General features: G+C 65.0%; 1 protein-coding gene across 8 annotated transcripts in view; it reads right to left on the bottom strand.

The window, feature by feature from the left end:
• The window catches only part of PLEKHA6 (pleckstrin homology domain containing A6), a 32975-nt gene extending 18472 nt beyond the window's left edge, over positions 1 to 14503 (bottom strand). For 5 of the 8 annotated variants that reach the window (XM_041470485.1, XM_041470488.1, XM_041470491.1 and 2 more), the window contains exons 1-7: positions 11443 to 11616; positions 4055 to 4135; positions 3689 to 3803; positions 3486 to 3590; positions 3333 to 3405; positions 2913 to 3013; positions 557 to 732 (exon numbers count right to left, since the gene is read on the bottom strand). In XM_041470485.1, coding sequence (XP_041326419.1) covers positions 557 to 732; positions 2913 to 3013; positions 3333 to 3405; positions 3486 to 3590; positions 3689 to 3803; positions 4055 to 4135; positions 11443 to 11552 — 761 coding nt within the window. In that variant the 5' untranslated portion in view covers positions 11553 to 11616. Of the gene's footprint in view, positions 1 to 556; positions 733 to 2912; positions 3014 to 3332; positions 3406 to 3485; positions 3591 to 3688; positions 3804 to 4054; positions 4136 to 11442; positions 11617 to 14458 lie in introns of those variants that run through there. The other 3 variants (XM_041470487.1, XM_041470493.1, XM_041470492.1) reach the window with 2 other exon arrangements.
• Positions 14504 to 24651: the final 10148 nt, after the last annotated feature.

Genomic DNA, 24651 nt, shown 5'->3' with positions numbered 1-24651 from the left:
ACAGCGCCGTGTCCCCAGGAGGGCCGGGCCGGGCTGTGGCGCTGGGCAAGGACAGCGCCGTGTCCCCAGGAGGGCCGGGCCGGGCTGTGGCGCTGGGCAAGGACAGCGCCGTGTCCCCAGGAGGGCCGGGCCGGGCTGTGGCGCTGGGCAAGGACAGCGCCGTGTCCCCAGGAGGGCCGGGCCGGGCTGTGGCGCTGGGCAAGGACAGCGCCGTGTCCCCAGGAGGGCCGGGCCGGGCTGTGGCGCTGGGCAAGGACAGCGCCGTGTCCCCAGGAGGGCCGGGCCGGGCTGTGGCGCTGGGCAAGGACAGCGCCGTGTCCCCAGGAGGGCCGGGCCGGGCTGTGGCGCTGGGCAAGGACAGCGCCGTGTCCCCAGGAGGGCCGGGCCGGGCTGTGGCGCTGGGCAAGGACAGCGCCGTGTCCCCAGGAGGGCCGGGCCGGGCTGTGGCGCTGGGCAAGGACAGCGCCGTGTCCCCAGGAGGGCCGGGCCGGGCTGTGGCGCTGGGCAAGGACAGCGCCGTGTCCCCAGGAGGGCCGGGCCGGGCTGTGGCGCTCACCTCTGGCTCGGCGGGATCTGCACGCGGGCGGCCTCGCCCATGGCCTGGATCCAGGACTCCTGCTCCTCCGTGTTCTCGGCGCTGAAGAAGTAGGTGCGGATGCCGGCGTGCTCGGCCTGGGGAGACAGGGACTGCCCGTTACCCGCCGGCAGCTCCTCCACCCAGCACACCGTCACCTGTGGGGGCACAGAACGGGGAGGGAGACACAGACAGGGGGTGAGCGCTCCGCTTCCAGCCTGGCACTGCATCCCGCTGCCCCTGGGGCTGCCAGCAGCGCTCCTTCCCCTCCGTGTGCGGGGGGAAAGCTCTGCAGGCAGGGTTTTATCCCCCTTGGAGTCACTCCCAGGGGATTTTTGGGTCCAGCCCCCACCCTGAGAGGAGCAGCAGCCCAGTATTGGGGTGGCAAAGGGGCCCGGCAAGAGCGGCAGCACCAGAGCAGCATCGTCCATGCAGGGGGAGGGGGAAGGTGGTTTCTCGGCCCAGGAAATATTTTGGGAAGAAAAGGTTCAGTTTTGATCCAAGACGTTGGTGCCTGTTCTCCGCCCAGAACGTGCTGGAAGGAGCCTTTATTTGAGAGCTTTTTTGAAGCTTCCACCTTCCCCCTGTGGAAAGGGATGGGGGAAAGAGAGGAGGAAGAGAAGGGAGGAAGCAGAGTTCTCCTCCTGAAAGAATTTCAATGGTTCAATCTCTTAAAAAAAAAAAAAATTAACTAAAACAGAAAAATTAGGTTTGATTAAACCCCTCCCTTGAGTTTCCATCCTACCCAGAGCATGCAGCCACTGTGCCCAGCTGGGGTCACCTCCTGAGCCCCCCCATGCACTTCTGGAAGCTCTGCAGGCAGAGGAAGAGGGGAAATGGAAGGATCCATCCCTGGGATTAGCGGGAGCGGGGAGCAGAGCGAGCCCGGGGGTCCCCCAGCCTCTGCATGCACCAGGAACACGAGAAGGTGGAACACTACCTAGGTGGTGCTGGCTGAGTGCTGGCGTGGTGGTGGCACCAAGAAACCCCTCCTGTCCTGGCATCCTCGCCCGCCGAGGGAGGAGGAGGAGGAGGAGGAAACACAGACACGGGGTCAGTGGGTGTGGGGTGGGAACCCCTCTGCCCTTCCCTGGACAAAATTGTTCTCCCAAACCCAGAAGCTGCAGAGCTCGGGGTGTGGGCAGCAGCTTTGAGAGGGTTTCCCTCATCAGTGTCAGGGAACAGGGATTTCAGAGAATCATGGATTTACTGAGGCTGGAAAATCCCTGTGGGATCATCGAGTTCAGGCTCTGCCCAATCCCCACCCTGAGCACTCAGTGCCACCTCCAGGGATGGGCACTCCAAACCCCCCTGGGCAGCCCCTTCCAGCCCTTTCCAGGAGGAATTCCTGCTGATGTCCAACCTGAGCCTCCCCAGCCCAGCCTGAGGCCGTTCCCTCTCCTCCTGTCCCTGTTCCCTGGGACAAGATCCCAAATCCCCCCCGGCTGTCCCCTCCTGGCAGGGAGTTGTGCAGAGCCACAAATTCCCCCTGAGCCTCCTTTGCTCCAGGCTGAGCCCCTTCCCAGCTCCCTCAGGACTCTCCAAACCCTTCCCAGCTCCCTCAGGATTCTCCAGACCCTTCCCTGGACACTCCCAGGTCACAGAAGGTGACACCAGTGTGGGCACGGGCACAGGGCAGACCCCATGCCATCCCTCCCCTCTAAACCCCGCCCAGCTGAGCCTAAATTCAGGTTTAAGGTGGGGCAGCTCCACAAATCCCTCCCTTAGACTGGGAAAACTCGGGAGTGCCCTGTGGGGAGCCCGGCCCCGGCTCTGGACACGGGGAGGGCACACTGGGGCCAACAAGGCAGTGTCACAGTGACCCCTGACCGCGAGCAGCTGGGCTGGGGACGGTGCCCGGCGATGCCAAAGGTGCCCAGCGGTGCCAAAAAGCGCCAGGGAAGCTCAGAGCCTGCCAGGGACGGACGTGGGGGAGCAGCAGCCGCCATCACCTCTCCCTGCTCCCCTCTCCAGCCGCACAGCGGGCGCTGGTGGCAGCTCCCCCTGGCCGGTGACACTTGCCAGGCAAGCGGCTCAAACGGGGCTGGAACTGGGGACAGCTCCGAGCCCGGCTCCGCTGGGGACAGCGGCCGTGGAGAGGGGAAAGCAGGGCAGGGAGAGGGGCGGCAGCACCCAGCAGGGCCCTGCAGAGGGGGTGGGGACCTTGGGGACACTGCTGTGTCGCAGGTCCAACCCACGGCGGTCACCGCAGCGCGCTCCATGCCCCGTCACCAAGAAAGCCACAAGAGCAGTGGGGACCCTGCCAGCATCACCAGTGCCACCCCAGTGCCACGCCAGTGCCACGCTGTCCCCTGCGAGCCCCGGCAGGGACACTGACCTTGAACGTGTGCTTCCTGCTGATGTTGTCCGAGGGCTGCACGGCGGCCACGCGGAAGCTGAGCAGGGGGATGCTGCCCAGGATGTTCTCCTCCTTCTCGTCTGGGGGGGGTGAATCCTGGGGTTACACCCACGGAGGGACCCCCGGAACAGCCCCCCGCCACGCCCCGGCTCCGTCCCACCTGTGGGATCGGCTCCCTGCCTGTTGCTGCTCCCGCAGCTGTGCCAGGCTCACAAACAACCTCCTCAATTATTGATGCGAGCCCGGGAGCTGCCAGGGAGGCGGGGAAACCTCGGGATTAACCCCTGGGCGCGGCAAACACCGCGAAAAACAGGGCGGAGCGCCGAAAGCGCCGGGGACTTTGTGCCGGTGGCCCCGGGGCACGCTGGAGGTGGCCACGGGCTCCGGGGGTGGCCGTACCTTTGTAGTAGAAGAGGCAGCGATCCACCAGCACGAACCAGCGCTTGTTCCACTGCTTCACCCCAGAGCTGGCCTGCGGGAGAGGGGCGCTCAGAGCGTGCCGGGGGCTCCCGGGGCTCTGCGGGGCCGGGAGGGGTGGCACGGGGGGGGTACCTGCTTGTAGAGCCACCCGCTCTTGGTGACGGCGGCGTTGGGGTTCCTCTTCATGGAGTTGGAGCGCTTCCCGAAGGCGATGCCCTTGCGGGATGAGCGCGGAGCCTGCGCGGAGCGAGAGGAGATGCTCAGTGCCCGGGCTGGGCTCTCTGAGTCCCTGTCCGGGCTGGTGACAGCCGTGCCACACCGCCCCGGGCACTCACCCGGCCTCCGGGGCGCTCCGGGGGCACCTCGGCCACCATGGCGTGGTTGGGGGGCTCGCTGGGGACGGTGGCCGGCCGCTTGCTGCCCGCCTTGCTGGACATGTCCGAGCTGTGTCTGTGACACGGGAGAGGGGAATCAGCGGGTCTGTGCTCCTGCAGCCCGCTGGGGTCATCCCACAGCCTTCCCAGCCCTCCCTGGCTCCCCCAGCCCAGCCCAGCCCAGCTCCCCCAGTGTTCCCAGCCCTCCCTGGCTCCCCCAGCCCAGCCCAGCCCAGCTCCCCCAGTGTTCCCAGCCCACCCTGGCTCCCTCAGTGTTCCCAGCCCTCCCCGGCTCCCCCAGCCCAAAGGGATTGGGAGCAGACCTACTTTGGCAAGTCAAGCCTTGAGGTGTCCTCGGGGACCTGTCCCGTCACTGGGTGCAGGAAGGTGTTCCGCCTTTCATTGTGGCTGTGGGGACAGCCATGGGGTGGGTGTTAGGAGTCCCCATGTCCCCCACAAAGTCCCTCACATTGTCCCTGTGTCACCCACGGAGTCCCTTTGGCATCACGTTTGCTGCTCTGTTGGTTCCACGCCAACACCGGGGTTGGCACCAGGGCTGGCATCCCTGCCCTGCCCCGAGCACGCTGCTAATCCCAGACTTGGGATCCTTCACGGCATCATGGAATCGTTTAGTTTGGAAAGGCCTCCAAGATCACCGAGCCCAGCTGTTAACCCAGCACCAAACATGTCCCCAAGTGCCACATCCACTGCATGGGACACCCCCAGGCGTGGCGAGCGGAGCCCGAGCCCCCCTGGCTGCCCCTCCTGCCAGGGAGAGCCAGAGGGTCCCCCCTGAGCCTCCTTTTCTCCAGGCTGAGCCCCTTCCCAGCTCCCTCGGCCACTCCAGCCCTTCCCTGGGCATTCATGGTTTTCATTCAAGTGCCAAAATCAGGGCTGTGGTGGCAGAGCCGCCCCCCCTGCTGCTGTCACACCCCGGCTGTCACCACTGGCCACACTCACAAGGCGCTGCAGCAGCAGCAGCAGCCATGGCCCATCCAGGGCTGTGCCCGCAGCAATGTCCCCAATGTCACCTCCTCCCCTGGCTGCTCACGGAGCCATTTCCAGAGCACCTCGAAGCTTTGAGTGGGGTCACCTGGGCACAGGGGCTGGGGCACGGGGGCTGGGCCCCAAACACCACCCCAGAATCCCTCAGACCCCAAACACCACCCCAGGACCTCTCAGACCCCAAACACCACCCCAGTATTCTTCAGACCCCAAAAAACCACCCCAGGACCCCTCAGACCCCAAACACCACTTCAGGACCTCTCAGACCCCAGACACCAGTCTGTCCCAGGGCTGTCCCAGGCTCAGCTGGCACCTTGTGCCACGTCCCTGCCCCATCCCAGGAGGTGGCACTGCCAGACACCCCAGACCCCCCTCCCACGCCGCTTCCTGGGGTGCCCAGGGGGAAAGGGCGAGGTTCAGAGCTCCATGCCAGGAATTTCACACCGGATCCCATCCCCTCCTTCCCAAACCCGCCAGGCACTGGGACACGGAGTCACCCCGGTGCCAGCAGCCCCAGCATGCCACCAACTCCTCCTGCCAGTCAGCAAAATGGGGGAAGTTTGAGCAAAAAAACGCCGCTGCCAAGACCATGCCATGCCATGCCAGGCTCTGGAGCTATTCACCCCAAAAAGTGCTGCTCCTGCCGAGCTGCCGCCCCCTGCCAGGCTCCAGCAGTGCTCGGGGGCACCTTAAAAACCCGGGGGACGAGCGTGCACCCCACAATTCGAGGGGTTCACTGTCCAGACCCCCCCAGTGCCGGCGTGGTCTGACCAGAGCCGCCCTCAGTGCCCGGCCCGCGCTCCAGCACAGCCGGGGCGGCTCTGCCACAAGGCTGGAGCTGCTCCCGGAGCGGTTTTTGCCTCCGGGGGTGTTCAAATCCCGGGAATTGGGGCAGGTGCCGTCCCCGCAGTGACGCTGCCGCGCGGGGAGGGTGCAGTGCTGGGAGAGCAGCACCCCGAAAGCGCCAGGCGTGGGAAGTGGGCGCTGCCAGCACCCACCAGCCCGTCTGGACCCCACGCCGGGGGTGCCCCCATCCCTGCCCACCTCCCTGAACCCCACGCTGGGTGTCGTCCCCCCCCCCCATCCCTGCAGGTCCCTGAACTCTCCCTGCGGGCAGGACACCTCCATTTCGCAGCCCCCTCGGCTCCTCCTGGCACCCACCGCGCTGCCTCCCCCCACCCCAAACCTGCCCGCGCCCCCAGCCCCCGGGGGGAGCCGAAAGCTGCGGAAAGCAGCGCCCGGCAGCCGCTGCCGGGGCTGACCCCGCTCCGGAGCCTCGCCAGTGCCCATCGCCTCCCAGCACTGCAATGCAGCAGCCACTGCCCGGATCCACTGCCCGGCCCGGGGGTCCCGCCCCGCCGGCTCCCCGCGGGTCCCCCCAGACCCCTGCGGGCTCCTACCTCACCCTCCGGTCCGCCCGGAACTTCAGCATGGTCCCGGGGGCCCGCGCGGCTCAGCGCCCGCTCCCGGCTCCCGGCATGGCACCGCTCCGGTGCCCGCTGCCACCACCGCGCTGCCGGGGCACGGCGGGGCCACCGGGGCGGCCCCGCGGGGCCGGGGGACGCGGGCGGTGGGCGAGGGCTGTGCCCGTGCTCTGCCAGCCGTGCCAGTCCCCCGCGCCCCGCGCCGGTGGCATTGGCGGTGCCGCTGGCGGCGGTGGCGGAGCTCGGGGGGCTCCGGGGGGCTCCGGTGGGCTCCGGTAGCGGCGGGGTTGGGCAGCCCCGGTGTGCGGCAGCCGGCGGGGAAGGCGACAGCGGGGACAAACAGCTCCCGCTCGCGTCCCCGCAGAGGAGAGGCGAAGGGCAGCGCGGCACAGCCGCCTCCCCCAGCCCAGGTGCGGAGCCGGGGAGCTGCTGGTGGCAGGGGAAGGGCGACACGGGCAGCTCGGGGGGGTTCAGGGGGGCTCAGAAGGGCTGGTGAGGGGCTCCCGGGTCCCCCCAGCCCGGCAGGGCAGCGGGAAGGGCGGGTGTCACAGCGAGGGAAGCAGCCGCGCTGAGCCGAGCTCTGTCGCTGCCCTGGATTCAGTGGCTGCGTCCCTTCCCCCTGCTTGTGTCCCCAAAGCATCCTCGTGTGTCCCCAAAGCATCCTCGGGTGTCCCCAAAGCATCCCCGGCTGTGTCACCCTCCTCCTCGCGGCTGTTCCTTCCCCAGGGGACACCGGGAGGAAATCTCGGGGACCAGGATGGGGACAAGCACCAAACGGGGGGGGGGGGGGGGGGGCACAGACCCCGCAGGGTATCAGCACCCCCAAAAAAACCCCGGGGAGCCCTTGGGAACGGGCAGGAGCGGGATTTGGGGTGAGCCACGCTCCGCCTGGACTTTGGGAAGAGAATGCAAAGCCCTGAGGGCGGGCAGGAGAATCCTTGGGCAGGAGGGAGGGAGGGAAGGGCTGGCACGGCCAGGAAAGCTCCAAAGAAGGAAGCGCAGCACGGGGAGGCGGCTGGGCTCCCTCCCGCCACGGCCCTGCTCCCGAAAATCCCGGGAGCACCGTGGGACACTGCCCAGCACCGCGTCTTCCTCCCAAAATTGCGAATTGTGCCCCTCTGGGGTGAGCTCAGTGCCAGGGACCAGCCCAGGGGTGGCACCAGTGGTCCCAGCCCATCCCAGAATGTGCCAACGCTGCGGCAGCCACGGAACTGAATCCAAACTGAACTAAACACAAAATAAATGAAACACAAACTGAGCTAAACACAAACTGAGCTAAACACAAACCAAACCAAATCCAGACTGAGCTAAATCCAAACTAAACTAAATCCAAACTGAACCAAATCCAAGCTGAACCAAATCCAAACTGAATAAAATCCAGACGCAAACCAGATCCAAACGGAACCAAATCCAAACCTAAACAAATACAAACTGAACCAAATCCAAACGGAACCAAATCTAAACTCAAACCAAATCTGAACCAAACCAAATCCAAACTAATCTGAACCCAAATTAAACCAAACCCAAACTGAACCCAAACCGAACCAAATTCAGACTGAACCAAATCCAAACTGAACCGAACCCAAACCGAGCCCAAACTGAACCAAATCCAATCCAAAACAAATCCAAACCAAGCCAAAGCCAAACCCACCAAATTCACCTTTTTAAGGCACCGGGCACCACACTGCCCACGGGCAGCACTGCCTCATGCCGGTGTACGAACCAGTGCCTGTCCCCCCCGTCCCCATGTCCCCATGTCCCCATCTCAGTGGCTCACCCGCTCCTCCATCGTCACCAGCCAAGGATCCGGGGACAAGGTCCCCCAACGGCTGCGGGCCGTGCCACCCTCCTTGGTGACACTGCCAGGGCTCACCCGGTGGCGCTGCCACCACGGCGGGATGGGACGTGCCAGGGGAGGCTGTGGGGACACTTTTGGGGACAGCAGTCTGGGGACAGTGTGGCAGGAGCAGGGAGGGCTCCATGTTGGGGTGTCACCCTCTGCCACCCCAGCTCGGTGTCACAGGGGCTGTGCCAGGCTCGGGGGCTTTGAGCCGGGTTCAGGCCGGGTTTGCCAGCCTGGAGCTGGCACCACGGTCCTGGCACCAGCTGGGCTCTGTCACAGTCAGCGGTGCCTGGGGGTGGGCAGGGACACGGCACAGCCATGGCTGGTCCATGATCCGTGCCCGAGCCGTGGGCACGCTCTGGGGGTGCCAACAGCTCCCCCCGACCTCCCGGGGCAGCTGAGGGGGAAACGTCGCTGCTTCCCCTCGGGATGAGCATCAGAGGAATCCCTGGAACCTCCTGGAGCTTTCCCAGAAGGACACGGAGCAGGAGCAGGGGATGAATGCCATAACTGAGGAATAAAACTTCCAACGCTGCTGTTTGTCCCCAGAGCTGGAGTCTGCTGGGAGCAGAGTGACAATTCCCTGTCCCCCTGTCCCCTCCCTCAGCCCAGCGGGGCTGTGGATTTCCAGCTCTTCAATCCACAAGCCAGGGCAGGTTCCCAAAGACCCCCAGAGCCACTGTCACACTGTGGGTGCCACCTCCTGTCCCCAAAGACCCCCAGAGCCACTGTCACACTGTGGGTGCCACCTCCTGTCCCCAAAGACCCCCAGAGCCACTGTCACACTGTGAGTGCCACCCCTGGCTTGGGGAGGGCAGGGATGGAGGGGTCCCCACACTGGGATAGGGGTGGGACAGGACAGGGGGGTGAAGGCAGCCAAAATTCCCCCTCAGTGGCCATAAAACCCCTTCACCCAAAGTTCCCTTCCCTTCCCTTCCCTTCCCTTCCCTTCCCTTCCCTTCCCGTGTTTTTCCAACCTTTTCTTCACCTCTCATCCCTCAGAAATCCCCTTCTGTTCTCCCCAGGAACTGCAGTGCTCAGCACCCAGGGGAGGCCACTCAGGGTCACCCTGTCCCCCACGGTCCCCATGAGGGACAATCCACCCTTGGGGCAGCAGGGACAAAGTGCTGAGCCCCGCTTTGCAGAGGAGCCCAGGGTGGGAAAAAATGGATTGTAAGGCACAAAAAACCCCAGAGGGCAAAAAAATCAGGGAAAAACCAGATTATAAGACACAAAAAACAGGGAGAAAAACTGATTATAAGGCACAAAAACCCAGGGATTCTCTGCACGCTGGGTCCATCCTGCAGGGACCACAGGGATTGAAAAAATAAATGGAATTAAATTTTCCATCTCCACACGGGCTCATCCCAGCTCCTGCCCTGGCCAGCGAGACCTCGGCCTGCTGGAGTTGTAGGAATGCCACGGCAGCCCTGGGAGAGGGCAGGAAAGGTGACAGCAGCAGCCGTGGCCCCTCCAGGGCTGTGCCCGCAGCGATGTCCCCAGTGTCACCTCCTGCCCTGGCTGCCCTCGGAGCCACTTCCAAAGCACCTCCAGGCTTTGAGTGGGGTCACCTGGGCACGGGGGCTGGGAACCCCCAGACCCCAAACACCATCCCAGGAACCCTTGGACCTCAAACACCATCCCATGGCCACCCAGACCCCAAATGCCAGCCCAGGACCTCCCAGACACCAGAAACCAGCCCAGGGCTACCTAGACCCAAACACCATCCCAGGTCACTCCAGCCCAGGACCTCCCAGGTCTCCAAAACCATCCCATGGCCACCCAGGCCACAAAAACCATCCCATGGCCACCCAGACCCAGAAACCAGGGCTACCTAGACTCCAAAAACCATCCTATGGCCACCCAGACCCCAAAAACCATCCCATGGCCACCCAGACCCAGAAACCAGGGCTACCTAGACCTTGAAAACCATCCCAGGGCTACCTAGACCCCAAAAACCATCCCAGGGCTACCCAGACCCCAGAAACCAGGGCCACCTAGACCCAACACCATCCCAGAGCCACCCAGGCCACAAAAACCATCCCAGGGCCACCCTCTCCTGCAGGCCACGCTGGCCACCGGCTCCCCCTCGTGCCGTGGCTCCCGCGGGAGCGGCGCAGGGAGGGAAGCGGAGGCCGAGGCCGAGCTGGGTGCCCTGGGAAGCGGCCGGGCTGCGGTGCCAGCCTCGCCAAGCCGGGCAAAGTCCTCGGGAAGGGCGGCCGGCAGCTCCCGCACACCCGCGGGCCGTGTGCGACATCAGCAGCGTCACTCGGGGACATCCCGGGGTTGGGGGGCGCGGGGAGGGACAGGGGGGGAAGCTCCCGGGGGACGGAGGGGGGAAGGCCGGGGATTTCCAGAGAACAAAGCGGCTGCTGGCAGCCAGCGCGGCCGGCGGCGGCGGGGAGGGCGAGTCCCCTGCTGCCGCGCCAGCTGGGGTCGGGGAGAAGCACAAAAAGCACAAAAAAAGCACCGGGAGTTTGTGTTTTATCTCCCTGGAAACCCCGGCTCCAGCCCAGGCACGGCCCACGGGGCTGCCGGCCAAAAAGCGCCGCCGCTGCTGCCGGGGGTTTGGAGCAGCGTCCTGAGCACATGGGGGACATCTGGGGAGGGTGACAGCCCTGGATCAGGGCGGAGAGGGTGACAGCCCGTGCCCTGGCAGCTCTGATGTCACTCCATTGTCCTCTGGTGGGGACAGAGTCCCAGTTCCTTGGGCATGGGATCACTGGGATTGCAGAGCCACCATTCCCACATGGAGCCACCATTCCCACCCAGTGCCACCATTTCCCCCCCCCAGTGCCACCATTCCCAGCAGGAGTCACCATCCCCACCCAGTGCCATCATTCCCACCCAGTGCCACCATTCCTACCAGGAGTCACCATCCCCACCCAGTGCCACCATTTCCACCACAACCTCCAAGCCGCCACCTGGAGGGTTCAAACTCTCCCTGAGCTCTTTAGCAAGCCGCTTCCACTGCCGGGAATTCCTGTCCCGAACAATCCCCGCCATCAAACGAGCTGGGCCCCGACCCCTCCCCGGCCGGGTCAGCTCAGGGGATTGCGGCAGCGGCGCTGGGAAAATCCTGCAGGGACAAATCCCCAGCACCTTCCCGAGCCGTGGGCTCCACAATCACAGCCAGGTGTGACGGGGCCGTGCCTGGCGCGCTGCTCCTGCCAGCTCTGCTTGTCACCACCCTCGGGCCACCCGCTGCTCGCCGTGCCGCTGGCCGCAGACAATGGCCCACGGGTGCCGTGGCCCGGCTCCGTGTGACACGACGGGGGTCTGTGTGACACAACCAGGCCCCGTGTGACACATCCAGGGTCTGCGTGACACGGCCAGGCTCCGTGTAACACGACGGGGGTCCGTGTGACACGGCCGGGGTCCGTGTGACAGGCCAGGCTCTGTGACACGGCTGCACACACACAGACACACGCGCTCACACTCACCGGTGCCACCGCGCGTCCCCTCCGCCTGCCGCGCCACCCGCCGTGCCGGTGGCTCTCCCGCAGCCGGCCGGGGCGGATGATTTCCCTTCCAAGCCCATGGAGACCGTCATTGGTATCAATCATTAACAGCCGCCGCAGCTGCCGCCAGCTTTAACCCCCTCGGCTCCGGGCGGAGCGCCGGGAGCCACCCCCTGCTCCCGCTGGAAGCGCCTTCAATGGCACCGTGACACGGCAAAGGCACCGCAGGACAACTGGCCCGGCAGGAAAAAGTGTTTCCAAGGGGCTCCGCACCCGCACGGACCCGCGTGCGCTCCTGCGGCGTCCTGGCTGCGTGTCCCCCTCCCTTGTCCCTGTCCCCGGGACAGGAGCGCTGGGAGCCGCGCGTGTCCCCGAGCTGCCCCAATTGCCACAACCCGGAGGGAGCTGCTGGAGCCGCCGCTGTCCCCACGCTCAGGCTGGTCCGGGGGGCAGGGGCTGATCCCGAGGGGCAGGGGCTGCTCCCCGCAAGCCGGGACCGCAGCTCGGGGCTGCTCCCCGCACCCCAGGACGGCTCCCCGCACGCCGGGACCGCAGCTCGGGGCTCTCGGAGCTCCCTCTCCCTTTCCCCGCAGCTTTTCCAAGGATCATCAATGGCTGTAACTTTACCCCGGCGTGTTTACAACCCAGCTGCGGCTCTTGGCTCCCTCAGCCGTGCCGGGGGCCAGCTCGGCTCCCGCTCAGCCGCCACACGGCGCTGTCACAGCGTCCCTGTCCCCCCCCGCCCCCCGCACGCTGCGGTCCCCACGGGACCACCGGGATCAGCACCTGCATCCCCACGGAGAGGGGCTGGAGGAGGAGGAGGAGGAGGAGAACAGCGCTGTCCCCGTGCCGGAGCCCTGCGGAGCGGGTGGACAGATGTCCCTGTCACCTCCCCCCGCCCCCGCCGCGCCGTTGGCTGCGTTACCCAACCTGCCGAGGGGTTGAATGATTAACCTCGGGCTGCCGGTTCCCCGCCGTGTCCCTGCACAGCCCCGCGGCGCGGTGGCACCTGGGGACCCTGCGCTTCTGCCGCCAGCTCCCAGGAGCATCCCACGCCAGGTCCCCTCAGCTTGTCCCCACCAGCACACAGAGGGTCTCCACCCTGTCCCTCACCCCTGTCCCCCGTCCCTGGAGCACTCACAGCACCGGCACCGCCTTCCCGGCCGGACCACCGCGGGAATTTCGCCCTTGTCCAGCCGCAGCTGCAGCGCCGGGGGCGTCGGGGCTGGAATGATCACAAACAGCCTTGGACAAACATCTGCACGGCACCACCCCCGGGCTGCAGCCGGGGCGGCCAAGGGCTGCTTTCAATCACGGTCAAATCCCACCAAACAGCCACAAAAGCGCCCGGGGCAGCGAGGCAGGCGCGGCAGCTGATAAGGCCCTGCAGATGTGGGGCTCGGTTTGGCTCCCCGAGTCCATGAGAAGCCGTGGAACGGGAACAGCTTTGGGAATTCCCACTCCCCACACCCACCCAGGATATAAAGCCACAATCTTCTTATGAACACCCCAAATTGCGAGCGCTCAGGGGGTGCAGGGGGTGAAGTGAAGCATCCCCCTGCTCGCAGCAGTGATTCCTGAGGCTCTGCAAATCCAGCAGCTGCAATTCCCTCTCCGGTCCACCGGGATGGGGCTCAGGGTGAGCCCCCCCTTGGCTCCATCAGTCTGTGCCACTCCCTGTGGAGCCTCTTGATGCTTTTTGGATAAATCCCCCAATTTTCCACTCCAGGATCTCCCGCGCTCAGAAAAAAAAAAACAACAAAGCCACAAACGCGGCACCTCAGGGTCACGAGACAGCGGCGACGTGGAAGCTGCCACCACGGGATCCCATTTCCCGGCGCTGTTTGGAGCCTCTGGATCGGGGGTTTGGGCAGCGCTGGCTCTGCCCCAGGCCGGGAGCTGCAGCGCTGCCAGGCTCCGCTGATTCATCCCAACCCCGCGCCCCGACCTCCTGCAGTCAAGCCCCGACACATTCGGCACATTCCTGGCATAGCCGGCACCCGGAGCCCCACACCTGCCGGAGCGGGAGGCTGGGAAGGTGCCAGCGGCACCATCCAGGCCCTGCCAGGAGATTTATGGATCCCAGGCACGGTCCCAAGGCCGGGAGTGTTCCGGTGACACAGCAAACTTGTCACCTCGCCGAGCGTCCCGGTTGTTTTGCTGGTGCGGTGCCACACGTCCCTTGCGTCGGGCTGGGTGTGAATGGGGAAATTCTCCTTTTTTAGATCTGATCCCACACCTTGGCGGGCCTGGGAACAGCCTGTCACCGGCGGTGACACAACCGTGCCGGTTGTGCAAGGGCTTTGCACCAAACGGCTCCCAAGGACGGGGTAGCGCCGGCTCCGGGTGGCTCCGGGCTGGCCACGGTGGCTCTCCGGCCCCAAACCCATCTGGGGCACATCCCACGGCCCTGGGAACGGCCTGGGATCGCGGCGTGGGTGCCAGGAAATGTGTGGAGCGGCCGAAAGCATTCCTGAGTGCCTGGGAAGAGCCACTGTGGAGCCAAGGCTGGCACACGTGGATGGCACGGCAGCTCCAGCCGCTCCAAAAACCGGGCACGTGCCAACCTCACCAACCTCCGTGTACAAAAGAACCAAAAGTCCCTCAAATCGGGTTTGTCCTAAGAAAAATGGTCTAAAAAAACACACTCGGGGCTCCCCAAATCCCAGGGTCAGGCTCAGGATTTGCAGCCTTTGCCAGGATTTCCTCTGGAAATTCCCTTGGGACGTCCCCGGGGGGAACCGCAGCCTTTCCCTCGCTGTCCTCGGATGTGACAGCGCTGATTTAGTGTCACCTCCAGCCCACCACACCCTGGTGTGCCCGGGAACGGCTTCCCGGTGAATCACAGCTCATTCCCAGCTTCCCAACCGCGTCCTCATTAGCGCCCCAAGCCCCGGGGAGCAGCTGCGGGGGAAAAGCCAGGAATCTGCTGGGGGAAAAACAGAGCCAAAAACCAAACCCTGGGAGCCTCCCAGGCGGCGCGGGGACAGGGACACACCTCTGTGTCACCAAACAGCCCAGGCCGTGTCGCTTGTCCCCCTCCCAGCGCCACCTCCGCAGCGCCACGGGCGGGCGAGTGAAGTTCGGTCACCGTGGGATGCTTCCAGTCGGAAATCGGGACAGTTCCAGCGGCAGAGCGCCGCTTCCCAGAAATCCCATCCGTGCCGGTTCCCCCTTCCTTCTCCCACACAAATAAGCGCGGCCCCGGCCCTTCCTCCGCCCCGCGGGGAGGAGCGGCCGGGGAGCGGAGCTGGAAGGACGGGATGGCTGAGCCGGGCTGGAGCCGGGCCAGCCCCGCCTGGGGACAGCCCTCGGAGGGGCCTTCGGAGGCGGGGGAGCAGCTCGGGATGAGCCCCTGGCGATGGAGAGGATTCCCCCTTGGAATGCTCACTGGGTCTCTCCGAAAATGTCACAGGATCCCCACCTTGGAATAATCACAGGATCTCTCCCAAAACTGCCACAGGATTTCTCCAAGGGTGTCACAGGATCCCCTCTTGGAATGCCCACGGGATTCCCTCTTGGGATGCTCACTGAACACTGAATCCCTCCAAAAATGTCACAGGATCCCTCCAAGGGTCCTTCAGGATCCCTCCAAGGGTCCTCACGGGCTGGGACTGAGGGGCTGCCCCGAGGAGTTGGGATGGGTTTGCCCAGCCCTGGGAAGAACCCGAGGCCGTCCTGCATTCCCGGAGGGCACAACCGGGATAAAAGCATGGGAAAGGAGGGAGCTGGGGGATCACAGGTGGATCCAGGGGTGGATCCAGAGCAGGGATCACAGGTGGATCACAGGTGGATCCAGGTGGATCTCAGGTGGATCCAGGGGTGGATCCAGGGGGGATCACTCCCCAGGTGCCCGTGGCTCCCGTTTCCCGTGGGTTTGGCTCAGGGATGCTGTTCCATGCGACTGGTGTCCCCCAGCCCAGGAGCCCCCGGGAACAGAGGGAATGTGATCCCAAAGCTCACTCCTTGGGGAAGCAGGCAGATCCATCCGTGCCCTCAGCCTGCCCCGGTGCCTTCCCCCCCTCGCCTTTTCCTGTCCCAGCAGGACGGGGCGAGCCCGGGGAAGGATGGAGCAGGATGGAGCCGGGACTGAGCTCAGCTCCAAACCCGCCCCCGGCAGTGCTGGAGAGCTCATTCCCAGCTCCCGGGCATCCCAGGGATGGCTGGGAGCCATGGCATGGACACCACAGCCAGCCCACAGCCCACAGCAGGGCAGGAATGATCCACCACAGCCAGCCCAAATCCCAAATCTCACAGCAGGGCAGGGAAATCCCACCACAGAAATCCCAAATTCCACATCCCAAATCCTACAGCAGGACAGGAAAATCCCACAGCAGGGCAGGAATGATCAACCACAGCCAGTCCAAATCCCACAGCAGGACAGGGAAATCCCACCACAGACATCCCAAATTCCACATCCCAAATCCCACAGCCCACAGCAGGACAGGGAAATCCCACCACAGCCATTCCAAATCCCACAGCAGGCCAGGAATGATCCACCACAGCCAGCCCACATCCCACATCAAGCCAGGGAATCCCAGCACACCCACACGGTGCTGCCAAACAGGGGCTGGGGCACCTGGCACTGGGATTTGGGGAGCAAAGGGCTTTTCCAGGCTCCATGAAAACTCTGGGAAGCCTGACAGGGCCCACAGGGAAGGGTCAATTTAAAAGAGCCTTTCTTAAAACATCCCTTTAAAGAGAACAAAGCAGGAGTCACAGCAGGGTCTCTCCCAGGGAATTTGAAGCAGAATTTCCAGGCGATTTTAGCTGGAATCTCCACCAGAATCCCAGCCAGCTCCCCCAGGGCTGCTCCCCCAGGCTTCAAGCCCGGCCCATGGCACAGGGAGAGACCCCCCAAAGCCGGGCAGGATTCCCTCCCAGCCCGACAGCATCCCCCCCCCCCCCCCCCCCAAAGCTGGGCAGGATCCCCTAAAATCAGACAGAATCCATCCCAGACAAGCAGGATCCCCTTCCAACAGGGCAGGATCCCCCCAAAATCGGACAGAATCCCCCCAAAGCCGGGTAGGATCCCTCAAAGCCAGGCAGAATCCCATAGGATCCCTCAAAGCCAGGCAGGATCCCCCCCAAAGCCGGGCAGGATGCAGGATCCCCCCAAAACTGGGCAGGATCCCCCCAAAGCCGGGCAGGATCCCCCAGGAGCCCCCAAAGCCGGGCAGGCTCTCCCCAAAGCCGGGCAGGATCCCGCCAGTCCCGCTGGAAGCAGAGCCCTGTGCAGGCACCGGCTGCCCCTGCCCCGCTCCCGGCCGTGCCAGCCTTATCCTGCTGCCACACCTTCCCGCAGCTCCGGCACGGAATTAACCCCTGGCACGGCACGGCACGGCACGGCCAGGCCCGTGCCCGCCGTGCCCCCTGGGAGCCTGCATGTCCCACTCTCCCCGTGTGACATCGGGGCCGCGTCCCCTCCCCACGGGCTGCTCCAAACCCCATCCTCGGCTCCCCCTCCATCCCTCCATCGCCCCCATCCCGTTTTTAACCCCCGCAAAGCCGGGCAGCGAGCACGGAGCACCCGCAGCCGCCTCGGTTACCTGCTCCAGGCGCGGCAGGGCAGAGCCCCGGAGCCCCGGGCTGGCGGGGAAGGGACGGGAGAAGCCTCGGTGGCCTCCGGGAGCCGCCAGCTCCGAGCGCGGCAGGAACAGCCCGGCTGATAAGCGAGGGCTGAAACCCAAACCCGCGGCTCGGCTCCTTGCTATATAAACACCGCGCACACCCCCGGCCGCGCTGCCACTAGGATTGCTCCCAGCGACAGCGACAGCGACAGCCACGCTGCCCGAGCCCCTTGTCGCCAGCCCTGCCCTCCCCCGAGCTGGTGCCAGCCCAAGGTGGAGCCTCTCGCTGCTCGGGGTGGTGCTTCAGGTGCGCTCGGGCTCCGCGGGCGCTGCGAGCGGGATTTGGGTTTGGGAAGGGGACGGGACCCCCGGTGGGCACCGGGTGGGCAGCGCCCTCCTGGGAATGGGGGAATAAAACGTGCGGGAGAAGCGAATAACGCGGGTTTAGCCTTAAAAGTGCGGGTGGGAGGGGCTGAGCGCGGCGCTGGGGCACCTGTGGCCGCCGTGGGAAATGTCCCCTGCCCCAGCGGTGACACCACGGGCGTGACGAGGGCACAGCGTGGCCGGTGCCACCCTGGGGGGACGCTCGGCTCGCTGGGGACACGGTGGGTGGTGGCCAGGACGTGGCCACACCGTGCCACCGCAGACTTCCTTGTGCCAGCGCGGGACTTCCTCGTGTGTGAGGAATTCCCGCCCTTCCTGCAGAGGGACAAAACCCTCCGGAGGACAAAACCCTGCCCTGTTTTTCCCAATTTTTCAGGCTCAGCCCCAGACTGGGACGGTCACATACCACGGGCGAGGCTGGGCCGGGCAGGGTGTCCTGCTCAGAGCCACCGGGATCATCCTGGGAATTATCCAAAAAGGGAATCCCGGGAGCTCTGCCAGCCGCGGGTGAAGCCTCCCGGTGGCACATCTGTGGGGACACCTCAGCTCTGAGTTTGGGAAGGGGCTGCTCGTATTCCCTGCGCTCCCAGAGCTGGATCCAGGCTGGAATTCTCCGGGGGGGTGCGGGGAGCCGCGCGGAGCTGGGAGCCAGCTCCCCGCCCCGGTTGCTCAAGCGGCCCTGGGGACAATCCCAGCCTGTTTACGAGCAGCCGCCACCTGCTGCTCGCCCGGCTCCCAGCGCCCTGCCCGAGCCCGGCAGGAAGAGCTGGAGCTCCTGGATCCACCCCCGGATGGCCTGACAGGGCCACCAGCTGTCCCCAGAGTCCCCAGGGACACGCACGGGGCGTGGGGACACTCCCCAGTGCAGGGGGGCGCAGCGCCCTGAGCCTCAGCATCCCCCAAAGGTGTTTTGGAAAAGCAAATTTGGGTGGAGTGGGGTGAGGATTTTCTCCCCAGGGCCACCCCGAGGGTTTTGGCTCCTGGGGATGGCGCCCACCGTACCGCTGGTATAAAAATCCCCCCTCAGCAGCTCCCACAAGGCCTGGCAGCACCCAAAATCCCCTTCCAGCATGCCCAAAAATCCCTGGGGATGGAGCAGAGAACCTCCAGCACGGGCTGGGGCTCCTGCCAGCACAGAGAGAGATTTGGGGGAGATGGAGGAGAAATTGGGAGCCTTTGCATGGGTGTTTTGAATGCACAATCATCAAATTGGCCCCAAATATGAATATTTCTCTTCAGTTTCTTTCCCTTCAAGAGAAGAAGGAGCAGAGCCAACCCCCCAGGCCGTTCCCAGCCCCAATTCCTGCCCCATCCACTCACGGAAAGGCGCAGCCTCCACTCGCCCAGGGGCTGCTCTGTGACCCCAACCCCACACCGAGCTTTTGGGGGGATCTCCCACTCCCAAACGGGGTGTTCAGCCCCCCAACACCTCCCTGCCACCCACCCTGCCCCAGCAGCGGGACACGGAGCATCCCCCCCTCCCCTGCTCCAGCAACCCGAGCCTGAACCCAAGGTCCCGCTTATCTGCAGCTCAGGCTTGTCTGCTGATAAGCCGGGGATGAGATAAGGCCCGGCAGCCTCGGCGCTATCAGCAGCCCTTCCTCCAGCCCTGAGCCCCAAGGCTGAGGGGTCCAGCACCCCCCAAACATCTCCCCCATCAACCTCTCGCTTGGACGAGCTTTCAAACTCCCACCCCGCTCCCCTGTGGTCGTTGTTTCCCAATCAGGCAAAGCGTTGGTTCAGGGGAAAGGGGAAAAACTGAATTAAAAATAATAATAAAAAAAAAAAAACAACCACGCAACCAAAATAACAAATAAATCACAAAGCGGAGCAAATAACGTGTCAGGGCTCCCCTGACAGCGCCGGGGGGGCACACCCAGCCCGGCCGCATTAGGTGCCGCCGCGAAAACTGGAATTGCAAATCATCGCTGCTCAGCCGAGCTGAAAGGAGAGCCGAGGAAAACAAACCCGCACGCCGACCTCACCTGGGCTGGCACGCACCTGAGCCTTCATCCTCCTCCTCCTCGCTGGGAGCACCCTCCCCTGCTCCTCGGGGGCACGGCGGGCTGAGCATCCCCCGAGGGAAAAGAGGAGGGAAACACAGCCCGGGGAGGGAGCGGCTCCAGGGGTCACCCCAAAGCTGCGCCAAGCCCCGGTGGGACCCTCGGTGCCATTCCCGGGATGTGCCTGCGCCTGGGGACGCCCCCCCCGGCGGGGCCAGCCTGGCGTTAAATCGGAGAATTAAGGGGAAAAAACCCCAAAGTGCCCCCCGCGGGTGGCACCCCTCCCTGGCATCCGTGCCAGGCTCCAACAGCCGGCACCGCTGGAGGGCGGCACGAAGGGACAGGAGGGGGGACACGCTTGGTGGCATGGCGGGGACACCGGGCTGGCGTGGGGTGGCTTTTCCTCTGGGGCAGGGTGGGTCAGGGAAAGGGGTGGCATTGCCAGAGGGGTGACAGGGCCACAGTGGGGTGACACCACCAGCAGGGTGACCCTGCCACAGTGGGGTGGCACTGCCACAGTGGGGTGGCACCACCAGCGAGGTGACAGGGCCACAGTGGGGTGGCACCGTCAGCGAGGTCACACTGCTACAGCGGGGTGACACTGTCAGCAGGGTGATGCTGCCACAATGAGGTGACCCTACCACAGCGAGGTGGCACCGCCAAAGGGGTGGCACCACCAGTGGGGTGACCCTGCCACAGCGGGGTGACACCGCCAGCGGGGTGACGCTGCCACAGCACGGTGACCTTGCCACAGCGGGGTGACACTGCCACAGCGGGGTGGCACCGCCAGAGGGGTGGCCCAGCCCCAGGGGTGGCACCGCCAGCGGGGACAAGCGGGGGCGAGGCGGAGGAAGCGCCCAGAGCGCCCCGGAGGTCGCGGGCGGTGCCAGCCGGGGCGCGCTGCCAGCCTGGCACGGGCACCGCGGGGACACGCCACCGCCCGCCGTCCCCAGCGCCACCGGGGAGCGAGCCCTCTCTCCGGATGTCCCAAAATGTCCCCGGGAGCCCCGCGACCCCGGCCCAGCGCCCGCCGGGGGCACGGCCCGGGGCGGGGGAAGCGCCTTGGAGCGCGGGCCCGCCGCAGGATTGCTGCCTCATTAGAGAGCAATTACCGCTAATTACGGGATGGCAACACCCAAAGCCGATCGGGAAATGGGAAATGGGGCTGCTGGGTGCCCGCGGGTGCGCATCCCACCCCTCCCAAAAAACCCCTCTGGAGCGGGGGTGGGACACGGCACGCTGCGCGGCTCCGTGCCTCAGTTTCCCTGGTGAAGGGCTCGCGTTCTGCTCCCAGCCTCGCCCCTGAGGCATCCCACAGCCCCCAGAGCGCCCCAAACCCGCGCGCCCCCTCCCATCGCACCGGGATGATCCCATGGGATCGGGAATGGGCTTTGTGCTGCCCCTCTGCCCCTCCTGCCACCAGCGCCAGCGCTTGGTGGCACCCGGGATGGGGTGACCCTGTCCCCGCAGCCCCGCTCGCGGCCATCCCCGGTCCCAGGGGCCGTGGCTGCCCAGGGCAGGTGAACTTTGGCCCCGTAAGTGACATTCCTGCGGGATCCCGCTTATCTGGGTGTGCCTGGCCACAGCCAGCAGGACACCGGGCAGGGGACAGCCCGCCGGGAGGGCTCACTCCGAACCCTCTTGGACATCCAAAATCCTCCTGGAGGTCCCTACAAACCCTCTTGGACCTCAAAATCCTCCTGGATATTTTTCCGAGACCTCCAAAACCTTCCTGGGGGTCTCTCCAGACCCTCCTGGACATCCTAAGTCCTCCTGAGGATCCGTCTAAACAGTCCTGAACTTCCAAAATGCTTCTGAGGGTTCCTCCAAAACTCTCCTTGGGTCCCTCTAAATCCTCTGGACCTCCAAAACTCTCCTGGGGGTCCTTCTAAACAGTCCTGGGAGTCTCTCCAAACACTTCTAGACCTCCAAAATCCTCCTGGGGATCCATCTAAACTTCCTAACATCTAAAGTCCTGAACTTCCACAACTCTTCTGAGGGTCCCTCCAAGACCTCCAAAACCCCCCTGTGGGTCCTCTAAATCCTTCTGGACCTCCAAAATCCTCCTGGGAGTATCTCCAAACCCTCCTGGACATCCAAAATCCTCCTGGGGGTCCCTCTGAACAGTCCTGAACACCCAAAATCCTCCTGGGGGTCCCTCCACCCCCGCCCCAGTGCCCCGCCCGGGAGGTGGGTACGAGGCTGCGGGGGGGCAGTGCCAGTGGGATGGAATTTTCCAGCCGTTCCCTGCCAGGCTGGGATGTTGTGCCAGGGCTCTGCCATGGGCACAGCCCCTCCCCAGCCTCCCCCGTGGCCCGCAGCCCCCCCGGGCGTGCGGCAGCTCCGCGTTCGGGAGCTCCGGGAGCTCCGGGCTCGGCCCCGCGGGACCGGCCGGGCAGGGCGGGGAGGCGGCCGGGGCTGCCGGACCGGTCCCGGCTGTTCCACCGGAGCCCCAGGCACGGCACGGCATCCCCGGGGCTCCGGGACAGCCCCACAGAGCCACCCGAGCCCGTGGGGGCTGCTCGGTCCTGGCTGTCCCCAGCCCTGTCCCCATGGATCGTCAGCATCTCATCCCCCAGCTCAGCACCCACCACCAAGGGTCCTGGACCTCCAAAATCCCTCCTGGGGGTTCCTAAAAATACTCCTGGATCTCAAAATCCCTCCTGGGGGTCCCTCCAAACCCTCCTGTACCTCCAAAATCCCTCCTGGGGGTTCCTAAAAATACTCTTGGATCTCAAAATCCCTCCTGGGGGTCTCTAAAATACTCCTGGATCTCAAAATCCCTCCTGGGGGTCTCTAAAATACTCCTGGATCTCAAAATCCCTCCTGAGGGTCTCTCCAAACCCTCCTGGACCTCCAAAATCCCTCCTGGGGGTTCCTAAAAATACTCCTGGACTTTCAAAACCTTTCTGGTGGTCCCTTTAAATGCTTCTGGATCTCAAAGTCCCTCGTGGGGGTCTCTCCAAACCCTCTTGGACCTCCAAAAACCTCCTGGGGTGTCCCTCCAAATGCTCCTGGATCTCAAAATCCCTCCTGGGGGTCTCTTCAAACAGTCCTGGAGGATTCCCCAAGCCCTCCTGGACCTCCAAAACCCTCCTGGGAGTTCCTAAAAATCCTCCTAGACCTCCAAAATCCTCCTGGGGGTCTCTCCAAATGTTCCTGGAGCTTAAAATCCCTCCTAGGGGGTCTCTCCAAAACGTTTTGGACCTCCAAAACTCTTCTGGGGGTCCCTCCAAAAGCTCCTGCATGTCCAAAACCCTCCTGGGGGTTCCTAAAAATCCTCCTAGACCTTCAAAACCCTCCTGGGGGTCTCTTCAAATCCTCCTGGGGGGTCTCTCCAAAAGCTCCAGGACCTCCAAACCCCTCCCAGCGCTTCTCCCACCCCCCCTGTCCATGGAGAGGGATCTCCCACCCCACCCTGGAGAAATCCAGCAGCCACATCCCGGCTTTTTCCACCTGGATGCGGCGCCCAGGCCTCGGAGGAGCTGCCGGAGCCGCTGCCGGTGTTACGTAAGGAAAGCTCGGAGGGGGAGAACGGCGGCTGCCGGTGGCTGCGGCGGGAGGGGAGGAACGGCAGCGGCGGGAGCGGCGGGAACGCGGGGGCAGGAGCAGCGGGAGGATGCGGGAAGCGGCGGGAAGATGTGGGGTGTTCACCGGGAGAACGCGGGGTGTTCACCGGGAGGATGTGGGGTGTTCACCGGGAGGATGCGGGGTGTTCACCGGGAGGACTTGGGGTTTTCACCGGGAGGACTTGGGGTGTTCACCGGGAAGATGCGGGGTGCTCACCGGGAGGACGCGGGGTGTTCACCGGGAGGATGCGGGGTTTTCACCGGGAGGATGCGGGGTTTGTGTTCACCGGGAAGATGCGGGGTGCTCACCGGGAGGACGCGGGGTGTTCACCGGGAAGATGCGGGGTGTTCGCCAGGACAAGCCCCAGCCCCCCCGGCTCCAGCCCCCCAGGAATGGGGAGGTGCCGAGGAGGGGAGGGACGGTCCCCGGGCTGGCGGAGGGCACCGGGATGGCCCCAGCGGGTCCTGCCTCCCGCTCCGAGAACAAAGGGATGCTCGGGAGCAGCTGCGGGGCCACCGCGGGTGGGAGCGGGGCTGGGGTTTGGACAGAGCCGGGAGAGGGGCGGGGGGGACACGGAGAGGGGGGTCACGGACACGGAGAGGGGTCACGGAGAGAGGGGAGTAGGGACACGGTGTGGGGGGTCACGGACACGGACAGGGGTCACGGAGAGAGGGAATCAGGGACACGGCCCAGGATCACGGACACGGCGTGGGAATTATGGAAACAACGTGGGGAGGGGATCACGGGCACCACCCAGGATCACGGACACGATCCAGGGTCACGGACACGGCGTGGGGGGATTGTGGAAACAGTGTGGGGGGATCACGGACACGATCCAGGATCAGGGATACGATCCTGGGACACGGTGTGGGGGGATCACGGCACGGAGGGATCACGGACACAGCTCAGGATCACGGGCTCGGCCCTTCCCCAGCGCCCCGGCCCATCCCCGGCCCCCGGGTGTTCGGAGCAGGGCGTCTGTCGCCGGGCTGCCAAACACACACAAAGGCGTCTCATTATCCCCTAATTAGTGCCTTGCCGGCTCCTGCAATTAACACCCGTGCAGGCGGCTGCTGTTGAGGTAAACAGAGGGTTTGAAGAGCCCTGGAGAGCCGGGGGCCCTGGCGGGGTGGGGACCACCCGTGAGTCCAGAGGGTCCCGCTGAACTCCAGAGCCCCGCAGTGCCTCCGGGAGAGCTGGGCAGGGAACAGGGACACCTTCCCCTGTCCCCGGCGGCTCCCAACCCCATAAACCCGGCCTTGGACATTTCCAGGGACGGGACAGCCACAGCTTCTCTGGGAAATCCATCCCAGGGCCTCCTCATCCTCACAGGCAGGAATTCCTTCCCAAAATCCCATCCACCCCGCCCTCTGGCAGTGGGAGCCGTTCCCTGTGTCCTGTCCCTCCACCCTTGTCCCAAATCCTTCTCCAGCTCTCCTGGAGCCCCTTCAGGCCCTGGGAGGGGCTCTGAGCTCTCCCTGGAGCTTCTCCTCTCCCAGCCTGGCTCCAAGCAGAGATGCTCCAGGCCTCGGAGCACCTCCGTGACCTCTGGACCCGCTCCAGCAGCTCCACTTTCTCCCAAAAGGAGCCCATGAGTCAGGAGCAGCCGGGCTTGGACTCGGGGCTGCGGCTCCTGCCCGTCCTCCTGCACAGCCAGGTGTTTA

The sequence above is a fragment of the Pyrgilauda ruficollis genome, unplaced genomic scaffold (genome assembly GCF_017590135.1).
Source record: "Pyrgilauda ruficollis isolate IOZ18807 unplaced genomic scaffold, ASM1759013v1 scaffold247, whole genome shotgun sequence".
NCBI lineage: Eukaryota > Metazoa > Chordata > Aves > Passeriformes > Passeridae > Pyrgilauda > Pyrgilauda ruficollis.
This window is presented reverse-complemented; position numbering and strand designations above follow the sequence as displayed.